Below are 20,302 nucleotides of genomic sequence, written 5' to 3' on the forward strand. Positions count from 1 at the left end.
AACATTTTGCAGATTCTGCAAGGTGTATGTAAACTTTTTGAGCACGACTGCACAATTATATTTTGTATTTTTATGTTCTATTACAGTAAAACCAAATATAAATCTCATCAAGTTTTTTATGCATTTTTACTTTTATTTCAAAATAATAACTAAAGGTAGTAACAATTTAAACTATATATTTTATTTGTGAACTGATGCTCAGCTGTTCTTTTTAATCGTCATCTTATTTTCATCAGTCATCAAGCTTGGTAAACACAGGCACTAAAATGAACCTTAGACAGTCATGTTTTCAGGCCATTTCAAGTTTGATTTTGATATGACATAAAGCATAGATATCTAAGTGGCTTAGTTGTGTACATTTAATTAGTCTTCCCATTAACACCATAATTTTCTTCATTTAGGGACTATTACTTATTAATGTAATAATTGAAGTTTTCTTGGAAACATCCCTTTGCGGCCTCTTATAGTGGCCCCTCTCCGTCACAGGTCCAGACACATTTACATCTCACGTCATAAAGTGGAACACTTCCCATTTATCAAAGACATACATTAAAATATATATGTGGAAAATGCATTATACAGCCATTATGCCATGAGACATCTGGCTGCAGGCTTTGTGACTCCATGGGGATGTGCTGCCAGGCCTCGAGTGAGAAACAGCAGAGCTTTTCCTGTTTTCCTACAGTAATGAGCATTTCCGCACTTTAACTTTGAAAGTAGTAGTTCGGCTTTGGCAATCAGGCACCTACAAATATCTCTGTGCCATTTATAAACTAGTGCCACTGTGTGACAAAATGCAGAGACTTACAGAACAAGCTGCTTTTGTTGCTGTTTCTAGAATATATCTGCATGGTTTGCCGCCTTACCGCTTGTCTTTAGGTGCCATGAGATAAACAGGGAACCGTTCTCAATGTTGCTTCTCAGGGCTGGCAGAGCGAGGCATTGCGGTTAATACCTTATTTAATATGCCAGCACGCCAATGTGTGCCCTGATATCTCTCTAATTGATAATGCCGTGTGATGCCACATTTGCTCTGTTGATAAATTGTTAAATAAGCAGGGCTCTCCGTTGCCCCCACCTCTCTCATCTCGGGCTTTGTTAGTGTGCCAAGTGAAAGCTGGGCTCTGACAGGCGTTCTGTTGGGGGATTTGAGTTTGTGCATGGCTGGTCAACCTTATTTGTATTGTTTGTCACGAAGACACTGTTGTTCTAAGGCTCTGCAGGGAGTTTGCTCGGCGTCTATCTCCACTCCGTCCTTTATCTCTCTATTCGCACACTTCCACAGAGCACGCAGCCAGAGCTGAGATCCACTGTCTGTTGGCTCTGTGATGATATTGTTAGGGATTGTGGAAACGCATCCTAGAGCTGCGACTTTCATTCAAACCCCGAAAAAGGAGCGCTGAACACGGAGTACTCAATCTCCATCGTGGTGGATGCTGTCTCAAAGCACTTAGCTTTTTGGTTGAGGTGGAAAGAGCCTCATTGTGCTTCCCTTAAGTGTTGGCTCAGAGAAGGGGATTATGGGGTTGCCCTGTTTTCCTGTTGGTCCCTGAATGAAGTGAGCCTGATTTATCTTCCAGCTCTCTCAGTGTCTGTGCACTTTGTTAGGATGGTAGGTTAGTCACATGATTAAGGATTGAACAATGAACTAACCTGTGGCTTTTTGTTGGTCACTTATATCAGAGATTTCCAAACGACTCACAAATACGAAAGGGATATCCTTACTCGTGCCTAAAATATAAAGGCGGATACGCATTTGTATGCATAAAGACCTATTTAATCTTCTGTGAGATAATGTGTGAGAAAATTAATTGGTTCATTCCGTGTCAACTCAGAGGTCCTTGACTACAATTTTATATTTTGATCTTTTTTTTTCTGGTGAAAGAAATACATAAATGAAGAAGAAAGCCAAAATATTAAATGTCATCAGATTTACTGAGTAATTCACTGCTTTGTAGAGGGAGGATCAAAATGACAATTTTCACCTGAGATTTGGAGCCATATTACAGGGGGGCAAAAATGACTTTAGAAAGATGGCAGCATCATTATTTAGTTTTTACATAGATATCGGTAGGTCTGTTAGTTAAATCGGTTTACTTTAGCAATCTTTACTGCATTATATGCCAAACTTGACACTTCAAAAATGGGGAAAAGCACTTATGTTTTTTTGCTTCAAGTTTGAATGCCTGTAACTCAAGAAGTATTAAAGGGGTGGTAAAATGCCATTTTCACAAGATGTAAACACCATTTTCACACACCATTTTCACAAGTGTGTGTGTGAAGTTTTACAAAATACCCCACAGATATTTTTATATAGCATCTTAAAGTTGTCACTTTTTGAGGGTTTGCAAAAATGGACCGTTTTGTGCCTGGCCCTTTAAATGCAAATGAGCTGCTGCTGCAGAGGGCGGGGTTTCGAGAGCTGGTGTGTTAGCAGCTGCGATTACCTCACGCAGATACACTAAAATGACAGAAACGGTTCTGTCTTTAATGTTAAAACGGAGCCAGACAAAGATGGAGAGACTCAAGTGACAACATGTAGAATGCAACAGGACGTCTCTGAATTGTAAGTTGATGAATTTATGTTGCTGATGTGGAGTTAACTATCTTCAATTAGGATATTCTGTCATAGTAATCTATAGAGGGTTTTCACTAACGTCACGTTCTGGGCAGTAACCCAGATGTGCGGCCATTATGGAGGTACTCGGATGTAAACAACAGCATGGATTGCACTGTGTATGTACGACTGAACACATTTTTACACTAATAAACCACAGAAAAAACATGTGGAAGCTGCGAAATCATATAGAGAAGGACATTTTTACAAACTAAAGTTAATATGTGGTAAAGATCCGAACAAGCTAGCTTCTTTAGTCCTTACTGCAATTCTTCCTTCTATTTCTTATCCCGACATAGGCTACGTTTAGATTGTCAGTCCAAAAAAGCACATGAAATCCGTTTCAAGCTACATCCATATGTGGTTTGAAATCCTATTCAAATCACAAATCAGGACATCAGCTTCAGTCTGAATGTTCTGATCGGATTTCGTGTGGTATGTGAGTCATGCCACGTAAAATTTAAACGTCAGACGTTATTATAGGAAACATGCTGAAAGTCGCTGCTGAAACAAGGCTATGTTGTTGCAAAGTGCCGGACGAGAAACTGGCGCAGAAAAGAGCGCGGAAAAAAGCTGTACATAACAGCCTCCTACAGTTCTGCCGCAGTCTCAAGACACAGTAGTCCAGCACGGCGGCTGCACATTTCCATATTGTAAAATTTATTTAAGACAACATCTCTATTGCAAATGCAACCCCCTCCATCAACGCAACGTCATTGCCAAAGATCTGCATGGAGCACTGTGGATTCACAGTGTGAACATAATTTTAGATCAGATTCCAATCGGATACAAAGATAGGCGGATTTGGACTGACAGTGTGAATGTAGCCATAGTTAATTACATCAACATTTTAGCCAACGCTTCACTTACAATGAAGCTGTACATCTCTCAACCACAAACGCATTCTTGCATCAGTTTTTTGCACTCTTCTCTTTAACTTATGACAGTCTATAGAACTCGAAATGTTTTTTCCCGGTGCGACCGATTAGTAGCCTACAGACCAAAACTTGACCATTTTTCAGCAGCAATAATCAGCCAAATTTGCGAGTCCGTTTAGTTCAGTGGCATTGTTTACGTTCTGTCCCTCCAAAATGGCCGACTTCCAGATTGATGACGTGTCATGAAAACCCTCTATGAATTGCTCGTATAGGAACTGTTGTGAGATGCACACAGAGTGACTTTCTATTTCATGTGAAAAGATGGATGCTAAAGTTTGAGCTGACTCACAAATGTAATCTTATACAACAACTTTTGCTCTTCTCAACATGGACTGCGTGTTCCCGGGGGGCGGGGTTTATGTACATTTTAGGCTTGCTGATGTCACTAACCCGGGAGGAATGTCGTGTAGTCCCTACCAGCCGTTTGTTGTAGTCCTTTTCTTTAAAAGCAAATATCTTCCTTTACTTTGAACTTTGAGCGTTGTAACTTTGCAGATGTTGTTTTATGCTCAAACAGCAACATTTCACACTAACTAAAGTTAGAAAAGTGAAATCATACTTTACCACCCGTTTAAACATACAATATCCTTATAGATTCGGGTTCTTAACAAACATTTCTTTTGGTATCTTCATTTTAAAGGCACTCGATGGTTCAATCGGGAAATGGAGATCCCAATGTGGCTTCATGAGTAAATTGGTCAATTGTACACATTTTTAGTGGTAGAAAAAAAACAAATGTGGGTCCCTTTCTTACAGCTGATACTTTTTTCTTTTAAGGAGGAAAATCTGGACCACAAATAATGTTGAAACTTTAAATGTATCTTTTTTTTTTATCAATGCAATTGCATATAATATACCTGCCATAAATATAATTTTTCCAAAGTTTGCGTGCCTTTAACTCTAAAAGTATTTACTCAAAAACAAACTTTTCTTTTGGAGTCTTCATTTTTAAGGCCATTTGTGGTTCAATCCCATGGATTTTGGGATGTCAAGGTATGATATTATAAAGACAAAATATTTATCTAAAATGAAACAATTGGACTTTATATTCTAAAGCCAAAACAAAGTATTAAAATATAATCAGGAAAATATTGAACGTGTATAAAGCATTACAAATTATTTGTATTGAGCTTTTCACAGCAAAATTTTGCTTTTTCCCCCTCTTCAATTGTCCATGGAAACCCAAGTGTGATATTAAAGACACATTTTTTTTTCTCCTAAAATTAAATAATTGGCTTTTATATGGTATTTAAGCATACAAAATATGGTATTTAATACAAATACACCACTGAAGTAGAGTTGACGCCATGCCAACATCATCAGCCACGAAAGGACGAAAGGAAGGATATCAGCCGGCCCGAGTGAGTGACCTCCCTCTGGGCATGTGTACACCTTGTTGTCATTGTGCATTATGTGGGGACAAACGTTAGGACATACTTCCCCGAAAAAGCAAGTGTTCATGTTTTATTTTACTAACTGGGCCTCCTGAGCTGCAAAAACTGTTAGACTCCATTTGGTACAGACACCAAACACACTCAAACTTGTTCTAAAAGAAATGAAAACTAAAGCCTGTTGCCCTAAACAGTCTCTCATTTAGAAGCACCTTGATTGTGGATTTGGTTGTGGTAGAGCCTCTGAACTTCACTTCAAAGTCAACAGACTACAAGGTGATCAGAGATGTCAGGACTTCAAAGCTCCAGAGCATCTATGTAATAAAGTCGTCTTTATTAAAACATCTTCTGCCAAATTTGAAACTGTGCGACAGAGAAGCTACCATTACTATACGAGATGATTAAGACCCTTCCAGGCTTCACAAACAAGAGCTGCTCCAGATGCACCTAAAAACAAGCCATTAGCTTTGTGTATCAGGTCAAGTAAATTTAGCAAGTGGTCCTTGCACAGAGGGACACGTGCAGTGTAAAGTGGTGTCTGCTCCCTTGTTTCAGGCTGAAAGCAATGGGCTCTCTGTAGAAGCGGAGCCCTGAGAGGCCGTGCATTAGTGCGCCGTGTTGGTGCTGCACTCAGATGACCAAGACCTAATGGAAGCCTGGGACCACGGCGGCATACGCTACGACAGGGTGTCTAGAGACACGTCCAGCTTAGCACACATCAGCGCAGCGAGAGGGAAGGGCTTGGAAAGGGGGCTTGTGAGGGACACGCTGACTGTCTGATGTGCTAAGTGCCCGTGTCCTCTGCCTCCACTGTGTACAAGAGAGAATAACGTCATCTCGGATCCTAGGAAGATGCTTGTTTGCTTTCTGAGAAAAATCCATTTAGTGAGTTAAATGTAGCCCGTGTACTTTCTGAACTATTGAACATTTAAGAAAATAGAGCTGTAACTATCAGGCAGATTATATATTATATTCATTATATATAATATGAATACATACATAATATTCATAAATAAATATATATTTAATACTTGATATGTATATAGAATTATACATATTAATATTATTAATATTTTTTTTATTAATATCGCGGTTGCTGTATTTCTTTGTGGAAGTAGAAGATAATCTACAGATAAGATTAAAAATTAAATAGTAAACAATTTTTTTTAAAATATTTATATATTCTTCCTAAATACACTACAATAATAGATACCGTGACAATATACTGAAATAACTTAAATGTTAATATTGTAAAATGTAATTTATTCCTGTGATCAAAGCTGAATTTTCAGCATCATTACTCCAGTCTTCAGTGTCACATGATCATTTAGAAATCAGTCTAATATTTACATTTACATTTAGCAGACGCTTTTATCCAAAGCGACTTACAACTGAGGACTAACAGCAAGTGAGTAATCTTGAAGAGGCAAAAACAAAGTGCTCAAAATACAAAGTTCAGGCATTGCTCAGAGTAGCATAAGCCAAACAAGGGAGGATTAAAGGAAAAAAAAATATATATATATATATTTATGATGATATGATGCTCAAGAAACATTATTATTATCAATGTTGAAAACAGCAGTGCTGATACTTTTATGAATAAAAATGACAAAGAACATTTATTTGAAATCAATTGTATGCATCCATGCGGATTAAAAGCATTGATTAAAAAAAATAATGCTAGCTCTAATGATGTTAATAATATTAATTGTTGTTATAAACAAACAGTACGTTTTCTTTTATTTGGTAAGAAGTCATGTAATAAGGGGGATATGCTTGGCCAATATTGCAAAAGAAACCCCTTCAGGATGATAACTTTGCACTTCTTGCCAAGGTCCTGATAACCCTGTTAGCGGTTAATTTATGATAATATCAGCTGATTGTACATCATCCCTTACATTAAAAATGACACGATTGTTTAAGAAAGCATATGCGAGTCCTAAAGCGCGACTGGCAGGCTGCAGATGGAGGGTAGCAACAATTAAGTGCTAATATCAATATCTATTTATCCCTGCAGCATTACATCAGTATACACTGTCAAATCAGTGACCGACAGACTAAAAAGGGGCAGCTGTGTTTCCACGCTGCAGGTGGGACAGGTGTGTGCCGTCTGTAGTCGCTAATTAGACCTCCTTTTCCTATTCAGTAAGTCGGTGGAAGTAGCGCAAGATCGATGGGCTAAAAGTGGCTCTTTGATCCTGGATAGAGGGATGCAGGGAATCCTGAAATCAGCCCTAGGGGAACACACACATCTTTCGGGACAGCGCACCAGATTCTCATCTCCACCCTCGTGTCTTGTAACGGCGGTAAAGAGCAGCGCTCCGCATGTCAGCTGCTTTATCTACTGCTAATGTGACTGTCTTTAGAAGTACGAGCCTCACAGAGATGGTTCTCCTGCTGTGTGTTATTGGTGTGATATTCAAGCATCATATCTGATGTGGAGAAATATGACAGAGGAGGGTTTTTTTTTTTTATTCAAAAATTCAGTATGAAGAAAAGAACAGCAAAACCGAAAGAACATTGATACAGAAGGCATTTACAACAGCAGTTTTTTGGTTTTGTGGAGAAATGAAAGATACAGAGACGACATGTTCAATGCTTACAGAAACAAAGGTTGGGAACAACAGCTAAGGCACAGAGGTCCCCTCCGACTGAAGAGTTGAAATAAATTGTGCAACAGTTGCTCAACAAAACATTCCAGCACAGAGAACGGCAATCTGGCATGAGATTCTCTGAAAGGCAAAAATGTTCATTAAGAGCCGAACCACACACTCACACTAGCACAGCCCTTCACAAACCCTTTCACATGAACGTTTCGATGGTCTACAGTGCCACACAACACACCAACATCTGACCCACTTTCTTTTTAAAAACAATGTTATTTACAATACTTTATGAACATCAGTCCAATATAAAATACTTTACATTGTCATTCCTACCAAAATAGCTATAGTACAGAAGAGATGTCTGAGTGATGTAGTAATAAATATAATTTTAATGTGAATGTTAGAATATACATTTCAAATTGTAAGTAATGTGAAAGAAAGAGGTATGTTGCTTTATTTGTGAGGTTGGATCCATCCGTTAATATCCTGTAATGTGATATTAACGGGATAAAAATTAAACTTCAGTCATTATTTACAGATATTTTGTCTTTTTTGGTCTGTACAATGAAAGTCAATGGGGTCCAATGTTTTTTCTAACCCAATTGACTTTCATTGCATGGAGAAAAATAATTTTTCAAAATATCTTCTTTTCTGCTCCATAGTATGACATGAGGGTGAGTAAATCATGACAGGATAAAATGTTTTGGCCTTTAAAGGTGAAGTGTCTAATTTGTGTAGCAACAAACAGCTGCAAATATTATTTGGCGTGTTTGACTTCATGCGTTGCTGACCGATCAGTGTAAGAGCGATTCGAGAGCAATCGGCTGGCTTAATCTGATGACGCATTTCATGTTTATTCTGACACCTTCAGTTACACTTATGCTCACAAATCCATGTTTTTATAACAGTATTTTTTTTTATGTACTCTGACGGCATGCGGCAACTCTCGTCTGTCGGTTAAAGTCGAACACAACCTATTGTCTTAGGCCATGCCCCATCTCACAATGTTCTGAAACAACTAGCCCAGCCCCAAACACACACCACTGCTTGAGCCAGAAACACACATGTTGAACTGCTCAAACAAACAGGGCTGCGTTTCCCAAAAGTATCGTAAGTCTAAATTGATCGTAGATTGATCGTAGGACACCAATGGTTTCTACAATCAACTTAGGCTTACGATGCTTTTGGGAAACGCAGTCCAGGGCAGTTCTAGAAACGCCAGTGTTTGCACTCATTGGGAAGCATTTGGACACTAAACTGGGATAGTAGAAAGTATTTTAAAATTTGAATAAAATAAAACACTTCACCTTTAAAAGTAAAATGGTTCTTAACATTAATATTCAACTATCCAGCGGCTGAATCCTCACATATCAACAAGCCAAGATTCTAAGTCAGAAGTCAATGAGATGTATGTGAATAGATAATTTCATTTAATTTCTCTTTTAAGAATATCAAATAATTTGCACTTTCACACGTACAGTACGGATGTAACACCACTTAGACAAGCATTAGACGCTCTATTAAAAAATCTAAATAACAATGCATTCCAATTCCGCACCCCGCTGGGAACATATGAATGACAAGAGTGCTTTATTGAAATTTTAAGGTCGCATCCACCTTTGGATCACATGACAGCAATGACATTTCACTGTTTGCGCAGCCTGGGCGGGACGCCACCTCTCTGAGGACCAGATAACAATCAGATTGCATACAAAGTGATGGCTAGGCCAGGGTCAAAGAGTCCCAGAGGAGACGCGCTCCTCAAATGAAAGAGCGCAACAAGCCACACTAGCCCAGTTTAAATATGGTGTTGTACATTTGCAATGTAGAAACATAAAAGGTTTTTATAAACTGAGAATATGTTGGTCCAATGCAAACTGTAGAGTCCAGCAAGCTTGCAATCTTCCTCACTAAAAATACATCTCAGTCAGATCTGAGAGGCCACCCTATCATTATTATGGATGTGAGCAATCCGGACGGCCCGATCTGGAAAACGTGACATCCAAATGGCGTACGTGCAGAAGAAAGCGGTTGAGGCATCCTCCAAGCTACTGAGCCCAGGAACTTTAGAAGCCGTGTTGAAACTGCTCTGATGCTATACCAGCCAGTCCAACCGACGTCCGTTTTTGTTCGTTTGAGCAATATATGGGAAATTACCAAACACTGGCTCATATAAAACGACTAGAATAAAGAAAATGAGAAGCAGAATGCCTGGAATCTCAGTTCTTGAGGTCAATCCAGTTAGTTTCCTGCTCAAAGTTGATGAAACAGATGGACCTCAGGTGGAGGGGCGGAAAGGTCTTTACCAACGCCCGTACTAGTACCACATCTTGTGTTTATAGTTGTAATATGGTTGGGATGATAGCCTTTGTAAATAAAGGCAGCTTGTTTACAAAAGGTATTGAATGAGCTGCAAAAACAGCATATAGACATTAGTCATTGACTAAAAAAATATCTATTTCATTTATATAAACATGAATAAATAGCCAACTTACAACCCTCAGCTAACCAGTACCTTTGTTCAGGGGAAAGGAAAAAAACAATTATAAAACAATAAAAAGATGAAGAAATTACACATTGTTCCGTGGTGTGCCAGCACAGCTGGCACCTTCCATTTCAAGTTTTAAGAGCCTGAAGGGGAAACAGCATACAGACAGAACGACGCTTCGCAAGCTACTCTAGACTCTCTCTCTTGTGGCCCGGTATCATGCAAGTTTCTATCGCTCCGCAGAACCCTATCCCAAAGTGATTCTACCAACTGAAAGAACGCTCAGTGAGTACTCCATTTGATGCCTGATTAGAAATATTAGTATACAGACAGAAACACTATTGCTTTATGATGCATGTTCTGTTGGCTAGACGGCAACTAATGTCTTTTAATTTACACTACCGTTGATAAGTTTGGGGTCATTATTTTTTTTGTTGAAAGAAATTAATACTTTTATTCAGCCAAGACACAATTAATTGATTAAAAGTGACAGTAAAGACATTTATAATGCTTGTAAAGATTTCTATTGCAAATAAATGCTGTTCTTTTGATCTTTCTATTCATTAAAATAACCCTGATATATTTTTTTATATATGATATTAAGTTTTCCACAAAAATATCAGAATTGTTTCTTGAACAGCAAATCATCATATTAGAATGATTTCTGAAGGATCATGTGACACTGAACTGGAGTGAAAATTCAGCTTTGATCTCACAGGAATAAATTACATTTTAAAATATAATTTAAAAAATATATATTGTGAGTGAATGGGTGAATGTGAGGCAATATGTAAAGCGCTTTGGTGGCCATTGGGTCTGTGAAAGCGCTAGTCCATTTACCATTCAAAAAGTTTACATTTAAATGGTTATTTTCAATGATTCAATTATTATTATTATTATTTTTAATCTGTAATAATATTTCTGCTTTTTAGCAAAAGAGACTTTCAAAAACATTTTTAAAAAGTAACCCTAAATCAACCCCAAACTTTTGAATGGTAGTGTATATCGCGTAACACAATATATAACCAAAGCTGCTAATGCTCAAATTAGACATTTCCTGTTCTGTTTTCAGTTAGCTTGCAAACTCTCCAGCATGCTAGCTTTGCATATCTCTGGCCTATAAGCCTTTTAGCACACTTCAGTCTGCTAGTTTAGCATACTATTACATTTTTAGCCTGCCAGGTTAGCATAATGCTAACCGACCACCCTGCTAGCCTAGCAAACATGCAACCACCAATTATTTGTACCATTTCATATTTGTAGCTACCACTTTGGGCTACTAGTATAACCAAAAAAAAATGTTTTTGATTATACAGAAGATAACGCGATACACTTTTGAACAGGCATTACAAACTGCTACCTCTCCGCCTCCAAAGGCAATAGGATTCTGTGGAGGATTCTGCATCTTGCATGGCATTGGATCACCTCTTGTCAAAAACAATTTTTTAAAATCAAAACATATGTTTTTCAACCAATAACTTATTATAACTAAATAGGAGACTTTATTAGGGGAGTTTGAAGAATTGAAATGCCTGTTTTTCACTGCATTTGATCCAGATCTATTTTTCTGAAAACTAAAAGAAACCAGCAATGTTGTGCTAAACACAATTATATATGACTTGAAACTCTGATTTTTAATAAGGTTTAGGTTGAAAAACACATTCCATAATTCACGGTAGGTGCAAGTGTGTTTGATTTGAAATAAAGAGGCTTACTATACAAACATCCCTTTTGGTCTTACAACCAGTGTTAAGGTCCTTTCTGTGCTTAATATCCCAATCCCAGCATTCAGCTGTAACACCTACACATAGGCATCACCTGCTGTGTCCAGTTGACAAAGATTCAAATCACAGTAATTTAAATAAATAAAATATAGAGAAGCCTGACAGCACTCACATCACTAGAGCACTCAGAGTTTGAGATAGCCAGAGGATGCACATTTTTTAAATAATCTTTAAAAACTTCCCAGCGTAAACTTTCTTGGCCCGCGTCTTGCGTTTGAAAGAGGTCCGTTCTGCTCATATTCACACGAGCGATGCTGGAAAATAAATAATAAAAACAAAATGGCCTAAGAAATGAAAGAAGGCGAGTCTTCAGGGCAGTGAATGCTGCTACCTGATTCGTCCATTGGTTTTAGGTGGGCCCAGCTGGGACTTTGGGTCCGGGCTGAGAGAGCTCCACACCGTTTCCCTGCAAGTCTGCATGACTGGACAGCCACTGGGGCCTGTTGAACACACGTCCACAGCTGACCACACGTCGCCCAGCAGACTGTCCACCCAGTGCTCCAGCTCAGACCCCGTAAGCTCTGCGTTGTGCTCGGCTGCCTCGACCTGACCCAAGTGGACCGGGATGTTGAGGATGGGGTTCAGGCCGTGGAAACTCTGCTCCATATAGCTGTTTTTGGCCGGCCCGTTGTGCGTTCTTAAAGCATCCTCTGTGAGAGAGAAGAAAAAGAGTCGCACAAGCACTTAATGCAAGCGAAGCAAAACTGGGATTATGACTGAATTTGCTGGAACGTTTTAAATTTTCAGACATGAAAAATAAAGTACAGTATTCCTGATTTCATTTTTTTTGGGGGAAAAAAAGGTGATGACTCAAGAACATTTTCTTTAGCTATGAGAGTTGTCAGGAATAAACAATGCTGTTTATTATGGGAGCAAAGAACTTTAAAGCTTTGTTAACTTGGATAGGAGAAAGTATTTTAACATCCACATTAGCTTTGTTTTGTTTGTGCTTAGAATGATCGAATGAGGGTAAAAAACTACTAAATACTAATAAAACCAGTGTTATTTTAGTATTATTTTAGTGCAGTCAACGTTAACGCATAGGATACATTTTTCTCAGTTTTAACGCGTTAAAAGAATTGAATGCAATTAAAGCAGTCATCCTTTGGCTTGCATTACATTATATGATATGATCACACTCACACTCTTATTCATGCAAAAGCTTTTAAACCATTCAAGCGCGACAAGACAAAAGAGAATTCGCTGTCTGTCAGTTTTGTCGAGTATCCTCATAAGATCAGTCTTAAATTAGCTCAATAAATAAACGTAAAGAGTTGTGAGAAAATGGGACGCATGTCAAATCTGCGACTTGTGCAGCAGCGGCAGATCTTAAAGTGACAGCAGCCACTAATTCTCTGTTATTAAAGTCAATCGAAGAACAAAGGGAACAGAGAAAGAACTTTTGTAGCTTTAATAAGGATACATCTATTTAAAATTTAAAATTATATAATTTATATACTGTTTAATAACTTTATTCAATTTATGTATATTTCACAGGGCACAGGTAAATATGACATGTATTATGGGTTTATGTGAGGATTGTTTTAGTTCACTTAAATTAAAAGTTGTAAAAAAAATTTGAAGCCCAATAAATGACACTGTAATGTTGAATGACTATAATAAATGTTTAAAATTGGGGGGGAAATTCATTTATCACATCAGTAGCTGTATTAGTATCAGTGATACTGGCCTTCATTCATAAAAAGATGTTTAAACAAGTGTTTCAAATATACTGTCTATGTTGTTTCGACATTAATTTGAAGACTAACTGTGAAATTATTACGTTATAAAATATACTAAAAACGTATAAAACCGTAAGTGTTTTTAATCGCGATCGATCACAGAATTTTTTTTATTAATCTACTTAATTTGTAATCGATTGACAGGAGTATATTATTTATATACTATTATAGTATTTTGAATTAGCTTTTATTTTCATATGATCAATTTTAATTTGAATGTTAGTTTAAGTTTTGATAATTATGTGCTTTTATTTGAAATGTTCAGAGAAGACGCATTCGATTGATCAAAAGTAATTTTGCAGACTATTTCTAAGAAAGATGAAAAAGATGATAACTCAAGGACTCTCCAGACACATGATACTTTATGTTGTAACTTAACATCTATGGCTTATAAAAGAGCAGTTTCAGTTTGAATATATTCAGTCTCTTTTTGAGGGATGTACAGATGTACAGCGGGGATTTGACAAAATCTCTATCAAAATTGCATAAAAAAAAAATCTCTCATTTTGTACATCTTCAAATATAAACTAGACCACAAGCTTGCGGTATATCAGCTACATCCAACAGCTAAAAAAGGCTCATTTAGCTGTGAGGAAGGACACATCGGCCCTGGAGGTAAAGCTGCAAATTCCTCAGGCTCCTCACACTTCTCTCTCCAGCCGGCCTTCACAGATCGCCCTCTGTGTCTCTTCCTGACCCCTCTCTCCAGGTTCGCCCACCTCTCTCCCTTCCCAGTCCCTCTCCTCCCTTCTATAACATTCCATTTCACGCTCGCCAGGAAGTGCGTGGACAGGCAAGCGTCGTTGCTTACAGCGTGCAGACCAAACTTGGCCGCATAAACACACTCCATAAACTTTTATTAGCTGAGGGTGCAGAAGCACGGCGAGCGAAAGGACTCGGTGCCTGCCGTAGACATTAATCATAGGACAGTCTGGTAAATCATGTGCGTTTATCACCCGCCCATTCCCACGACACACGTCGAGCCACAATCACAACCTCTCCCTCATTAGGAGCGTTTTGAGGACAGATCGGCTGATGACCGCACACCGTGCTTAGTATTTCACAATGTCCCCTAATGGGCTAGAGATACCAATCGTGGCCCCTGCACAGTAATCTTTTTGAGTTTATTCCAATGAAAGGTGACCCGATGTGTGGTGTATTACTCATTCGTGACTGTGAGCTGGGACTATTTATAGGCAACCAAGCGGCCCAGGCACATTGCTAGATGTGAAGGCAGAAAGTGCCTTTGAAAGCAGGGGGTGGGATGACCTGAAAGGTTGAGGCAGTTTAATATACAGTGTACCATAGTGTCAGACAATGGTCTTCAAAAAGAGCTTGAAAAACGCCAGAGGATTAGTCATTACATCTGGAGGAAGGAGACTTTTTTTTTCATTCTGTTTTAAATATATACGAGCTTGCGAGAATGCATAAATCAAAGCTTCAAATGTAGAGTTTTTTAACTGCATTTTCTCAAGTTATATGCTATGCTAAGATAGGCGCATTAGGCGGTTTGCATATTTAAAACATTTTCAGCTATGAGTTGTCAGGAAAAAAAAAAGAGAAAGTATTTTAACATCCACATTAGCTTAGGGGCTGATTACACCTGGTCTGTCACTTTATGCATTTTCTCAGATTGGATTACTATCGGAACATGAAGACCAAGTGTAAATGCCCTCTGCAATGCTTTCGAGACTTATTTCAATCGGATCCCTCAAACCACTTCAGGAGGTGGTTTGAGACGCATTCCGAACGAAACTGAACAATTATAGATGCATCCGATTCTTGTAAATTTTACTTCTCCTAAAATGTAAAAAGGTGTGAGTGAGAGCATGGTATACCTGTGTGGTATACCGTGGTATAGCCAGATATGACAACACTACTGCAACACGCATTGCCACAGATATGGCCCGCCGCAGATGAGTAGCTGAGTGAGTATCTCTTTACAAGCCGACCTGCAAACTGCTGCAAATGAAACTGAAAGTGACACCAAATTATCTATTCACTGACGTGAACTCCATTGAATTTGCATATAGCACGGGAATGGAAGATCGGGTTTATAATTTTGTTTTGTGGTCAAGTGTAAATGGAGTTTCAGTTTAAGTTTCAGTATTTTTGTTATGTGCTTTTTCTATTTTTATCAGTTAATATTTAAAAAATATTTTATTTAGCTTCATTTTAGTTCAAATAAAATGTTTAGTTCAAATTAAGTTTCCAAGGTAATATTTTTAATTGTTGTTTTAGTTTTTGAAGTGAATGGTTTTCATCTAATATTTATATATTTTTATTTTTTTATTTCAGCTTTATTTCAAGTAATGCAAATCATTTTTTAACAGTTTTAGTTTTAGTTAACAAAAACAACCTTTGTGTAAACAGTAGCATTGAGAAGTTTGATTTAATTATTTTAGGGAATTGTTCATTCAAATGGTTAAAAAAAGAAGGTTAAAAAAAGAAGGTTGTCTTCTTTTTTTGTAAAATGTTAAATGTTGTTTATCACCATGCTTTCAATTAAGCTATATCAATTCTATCAAATGCTGTACTGTTTATAATTCCAAAATATCTTCTACCTAACAAAAGAAAAACTCTTACTTTGTGAATCAATGAGTAACTCTCACCTTGGCGTATAGGCAGGTGTTTGTGGTGGGTAAGGGGAGTGATGAGAAAGCGTGTCTCTGCCACGGGGCTCCAGCGATGCAGCACACGTACGGTCCACATGCCGGGCCGCAGGGGCAGGTTCAGCGGAGGCCTGTAGTGTGTGAATTCAGCACTGGCGTCGATCAGGATATCGTAGGTGGCAGCGATGACATTGGTGGGGTCAATCCACACCACAGTCACAGTCACATTTGACCCTTTTCCCCATTTCTGCATTCCCACAGGCTCGTCCATGGGTCCCATCAGTTTCCCAAAGTTCCGAAATATCCTTTCCTTAGCATCCCAGTCTGTTCCAATCTGATGTATGAGAGAAAAGACAAAGAACAGATATATGACATTTAAACTGATAAGAAAGTCAAGAGAAGTAGCCTAATGTACCCCGACAGTCCCACTAGTTAGACTCAAGTACCCCTTTATTGACACAAGCCAGATACTCTCCAGACATCATTTAACATCAAAATTAATGCTAATAAAGTCAATTAAATGTATTAAACAATTTATACGGTGGGTGAACAACAGATCAAGTAACGCATATAATCCCATACACTACTGTTTAAATGTTTGGGGTCAGTAAGATTTTTAAAAATATATTTTTGGAAGAAGTCTTTTATGCTCACCAAGGCTGCATTATTTTGATCAAAAATACATTAAAAACAGTAAAAGTATATATTTAAAGTGCAATTTATTCCTGTGATGCAAAGCTGAATTTTCAGCATCATTACTCCAGTCTTCAGTGTCACATGATCCTTCAGAAATCAATATGCTGATTGGCTGCTTAAGAAACATTTCTTATTCTCGATGTCGAGACAATTTTTTCAGGATTCTTTGATGAAAGTTATCAAAGAAAGAAGTTCAAAAGCATTTATTTGAAAGAGAAATCTTTTGTAACATAAAATGTTTTCTTTAATGTCACTTATGCGTTTGCTAAAAAAAGTATTAATTTAATTTAATAAAAAGTGTTTGTTTTCTTTAATAAGGAACTGAAAAATCATCTTTAATTGATTTTTTTTTTATATTGTTATATAAATATATTACAATTGATTTGATTATTATATTTTTCTAATATATTTATCATAAAATGTTATGGGTTAAAACTGTTTTCAACATGTTTTAAGCTAAATCTTTCCAAGGACCCCCTGGAACCTGCCAGCATACTACTACCCCTTGGGGTCCATATACCCCTGGTTGGGAATCACTGATCTAGAGCAAAGTTGGAGAGGCAGAAACACTAAAAGAGAAGGCGAATGAGTAAGAGAATGAGAAAGAAGGCAAGTGAGAGAGGATGAGAACAGAGTCCCGGGGCTCTGAGAGAGTGTGTGTCGCTCTTGATGCAGAGATGTGTCAGTTCACCCCCTCCAGACACTGCACAGGCCTTCATTGGTATGGAAGCTGAACAAACTTTCTGTTTCCTTGAAATTCAGTCCCTTAAGAAACCAGAGTAACGGGATGCCTGAGCACTGTACCAGTGGCTCCCTAAGAGAGGCGCACAGACGGATATACAGCCAAATGAATTGCACAAGATCCCATCGTAAGTAAACAGATGGCACCAATTGGGACCGCCAGTACCAGCTGAGATGAGCATAATTGCATCACACGATCAGCAGTGCCCAGTGTAATGTTTCTCCCACTGTGAGGTAATTTGACTTGTGGGATGGGGGGAGGTGGTGGCTTAAAGCCATCAAACGCTAGCTGCCTCCAGCCACTTTCAGAAACTACATCACTACCGAGGACATGACCGACAGCAGGAGTCTCTTTACGGTTGACCAGCCCCATATCCCTCCCCGGCCGTGCCCGTACCTCAGTAAAACACGGCAAATCAATTTGATCATTCTGTTTGGAAGACGCCTGAGACCCAGCAGGACTTGGTTTAAGCACTTTACAGCTCTGCTGTCTTGTCTATGGGTGTCACACCAAAGGATGGATGATGGGTACTTTAATGCTTTTAGGAAGTGATGTCCAGGCAGACTCCAACATTAACTTTTTGCTACAAAGATGAATTTAGAAAGTTACTAGCCATAAAGGTGTATATATAATACATATGATATATATTTTGGGGTTGATAAGATTTTTTTTATTGTTTTTGAAAGAAGTCTCTTATGCTCATCAAGACTGTATTTATTTGATCAGTCATACTGTAAAAACAGTAATATTGTGAAATAATATTCCAACTTAAAATGTAAATGTAATTTAAAAAATGTAATTCATTACTGCAATGGCAAAGCTGAGGTTTCAACAGCCATTACTTGTGTCTTCAAAATAAATAAAAACATATCTGAGAAATTGCATGCATCACAAAACAAATAATATTTCTTATATTGATTATTATTCACAATATTATAATTTAAATATATTTAACATTTAGTCAATTGAATGTACACCTTTGATTTACAGTAAATAATTTATGCCAGTTGCATTAGCGAAGAGTATATATATTTTTTCATTTCAACCATATATATATATATATTTACATAAAAAAACATATTAGCTAGTTATAGATCTTCATATCCTGTTTTAAGTCATCTATATGCATTAACTCTAGTGTCTGGAACTGAACATGTACCCTTGGCTTCCAACAGATAAACTGAGAGCAGTTCAGCGTGAAGTCATTATTTTATCCCCATACTCGTGGCAGACAAATCACTGATTACGCCAAAGGGCAAGATGACAGGTATGGCGCTGCCTGACAGCTAAATCAATGAAGAACGTCTGAATTATTGGTTGTTTAACGGAGTATGTCAAGCGCAATGTGCAGCAGTGTAAGATTGCCAATAATATTCGGAGGTCAATATTCTTAGCAATGCATACATTCTGAGGGTAGTGTGGGGGCGATTCTGCACCTATAGACTGCCAGGACATTTTTACTGCAGTGAGCCAGAACGAAATAAGCATTGTCTTAAAACTTTTATTCATGAACAACAGTATGACGATAGTTAGTTCATAAATAAAAATGACCAACAGAGGACACATAAACGAGCTACCCAACAGCCGGTAGCTATTATAGTATACAAAAATGCTTCATGTCCAGTGTGTGTGTGAGTATTGTGTAAGGCTGTGAGTTTACTTACCTCTGCAAACTGCAGTCGGTTGAAGGTATTGGGTGGATTGGTGAACTTGAAGAACTGTTTGGGCATGAGCCAGGTCTCCAGGGTTTCCAGTTTGCTTGTTGCCAGGTTGGTGGCGTGATGCCTGACCAGGTATCCCTGGAACTCATCAGACAGGAAGTAGATGTGGACAGACACAGGATGTCCCATGGCATAATACCTACAGGCAAAACAATGTCAGAATGAAATAATAATAATAATAATAATTCACAGTCCTTACATGTAGGGTTCAAAATTGACTTTTTGCCACACATGCCAAGACATCTTCATTGGGGATTTTTTTCAAAAATATTTCTCACTGGCCATGATATAAATACAACTATTTTGCATTATATCTCTTTGAAAATAATATATATTTTTGTCCCTAATGTATTTGTTTTGGTGGCTTAACATGAAGAATGTCAATGTCCACATTATAATTCCCACATAAAAAATATATTTTTTGAAGCAAGAATGCATTAAATTGATCAAAAGTAACAGCAAAGAGATTTATAATGTTAGCTGAGAAGGAAATAGCCACTCCAAACCAACAGGAAGCAAATTCTAGCCATATGCTGATGTTTTTTTAATGAAAGAAATTAATAATTTTATCCAGCAAGGACACATCACGCTGATCAAAAGTGACAGTGAAGACTTTTACAATGTTACAAAAGATTTCTATTTCAAATAAATGCCATTCTTTTCGCAATCCAGGACTTTATTAAGACCAATTATTTGACTAGTAATTGTCTCTGACTTAAATTCAAGTTTCTCGTTAACACCTAAAGCCTTTTAAAAACCTGAAAAAACTTCTGAGCAACAGAACCAATAATGTTGTATTCTGAGCGAAGTTTATTTGTGTTGTGGAGAGGCGAGTGAAGTGCTGGGCTGAGAGACACTGAGACAGACAGACAGAAAGAGGAGCAGCAGGAGCTGATAGAGACGCAGGTGTTCATGCGGAGCGGATGGCTGCTCTCGCAGTGATCTCCACCCTGAGCTCCGTCGCC

General features: G+C 37.9%; 1 protein-coding gene across 1 annotated transcript in view; it reads right to left on the reverse strand.

Moving 5' to 3' along the window:
• Positions 1 to 10,452: 10,452 nt before the first annotated feature.
• Positions 10,453 to 20,302, reverse strand: part of xylt1 (xylosyltransferase I) — a 60,445-nt gene continuing 50,595 nt past the window's right edge. Inside the window, exons 9-11 of the mRNA XM_079609536.1 lie at positions 19,281 to 19,476; positions 16,179 to 16,512; positions 10,453 to 12,474 (exon numbers count right to left, since the gene is read on the reverse strand). Of these exons, the coding sequence (XP_079465662.1) occupies positions 12,152 to 12,474; positions 16,179 to 16,512; positions 19,281 to 19,476 (853 nt within the window). The 3' untranslated portion in view covers positions 10,453 to 12,151. The remainder of the gene's footprint in view (positions 12,475 to 16,178; positions 16,513 to 19,280; positions 19,477 to 20,302) is intronic.

The sequence above is a fragment of the Phoxinus phoxinus genome (assembly GCF_949152265.1).
Source record: "Phoxinus phoxinus genome assembly, chromosome: 1".
NCBI classification, from domain to species: Eukaryota; Metazoa; Chordata; class Actinopteri; order Cypriniformes; family Leuciscidae; genus Phoxinus; species Phoxinus phoxinus.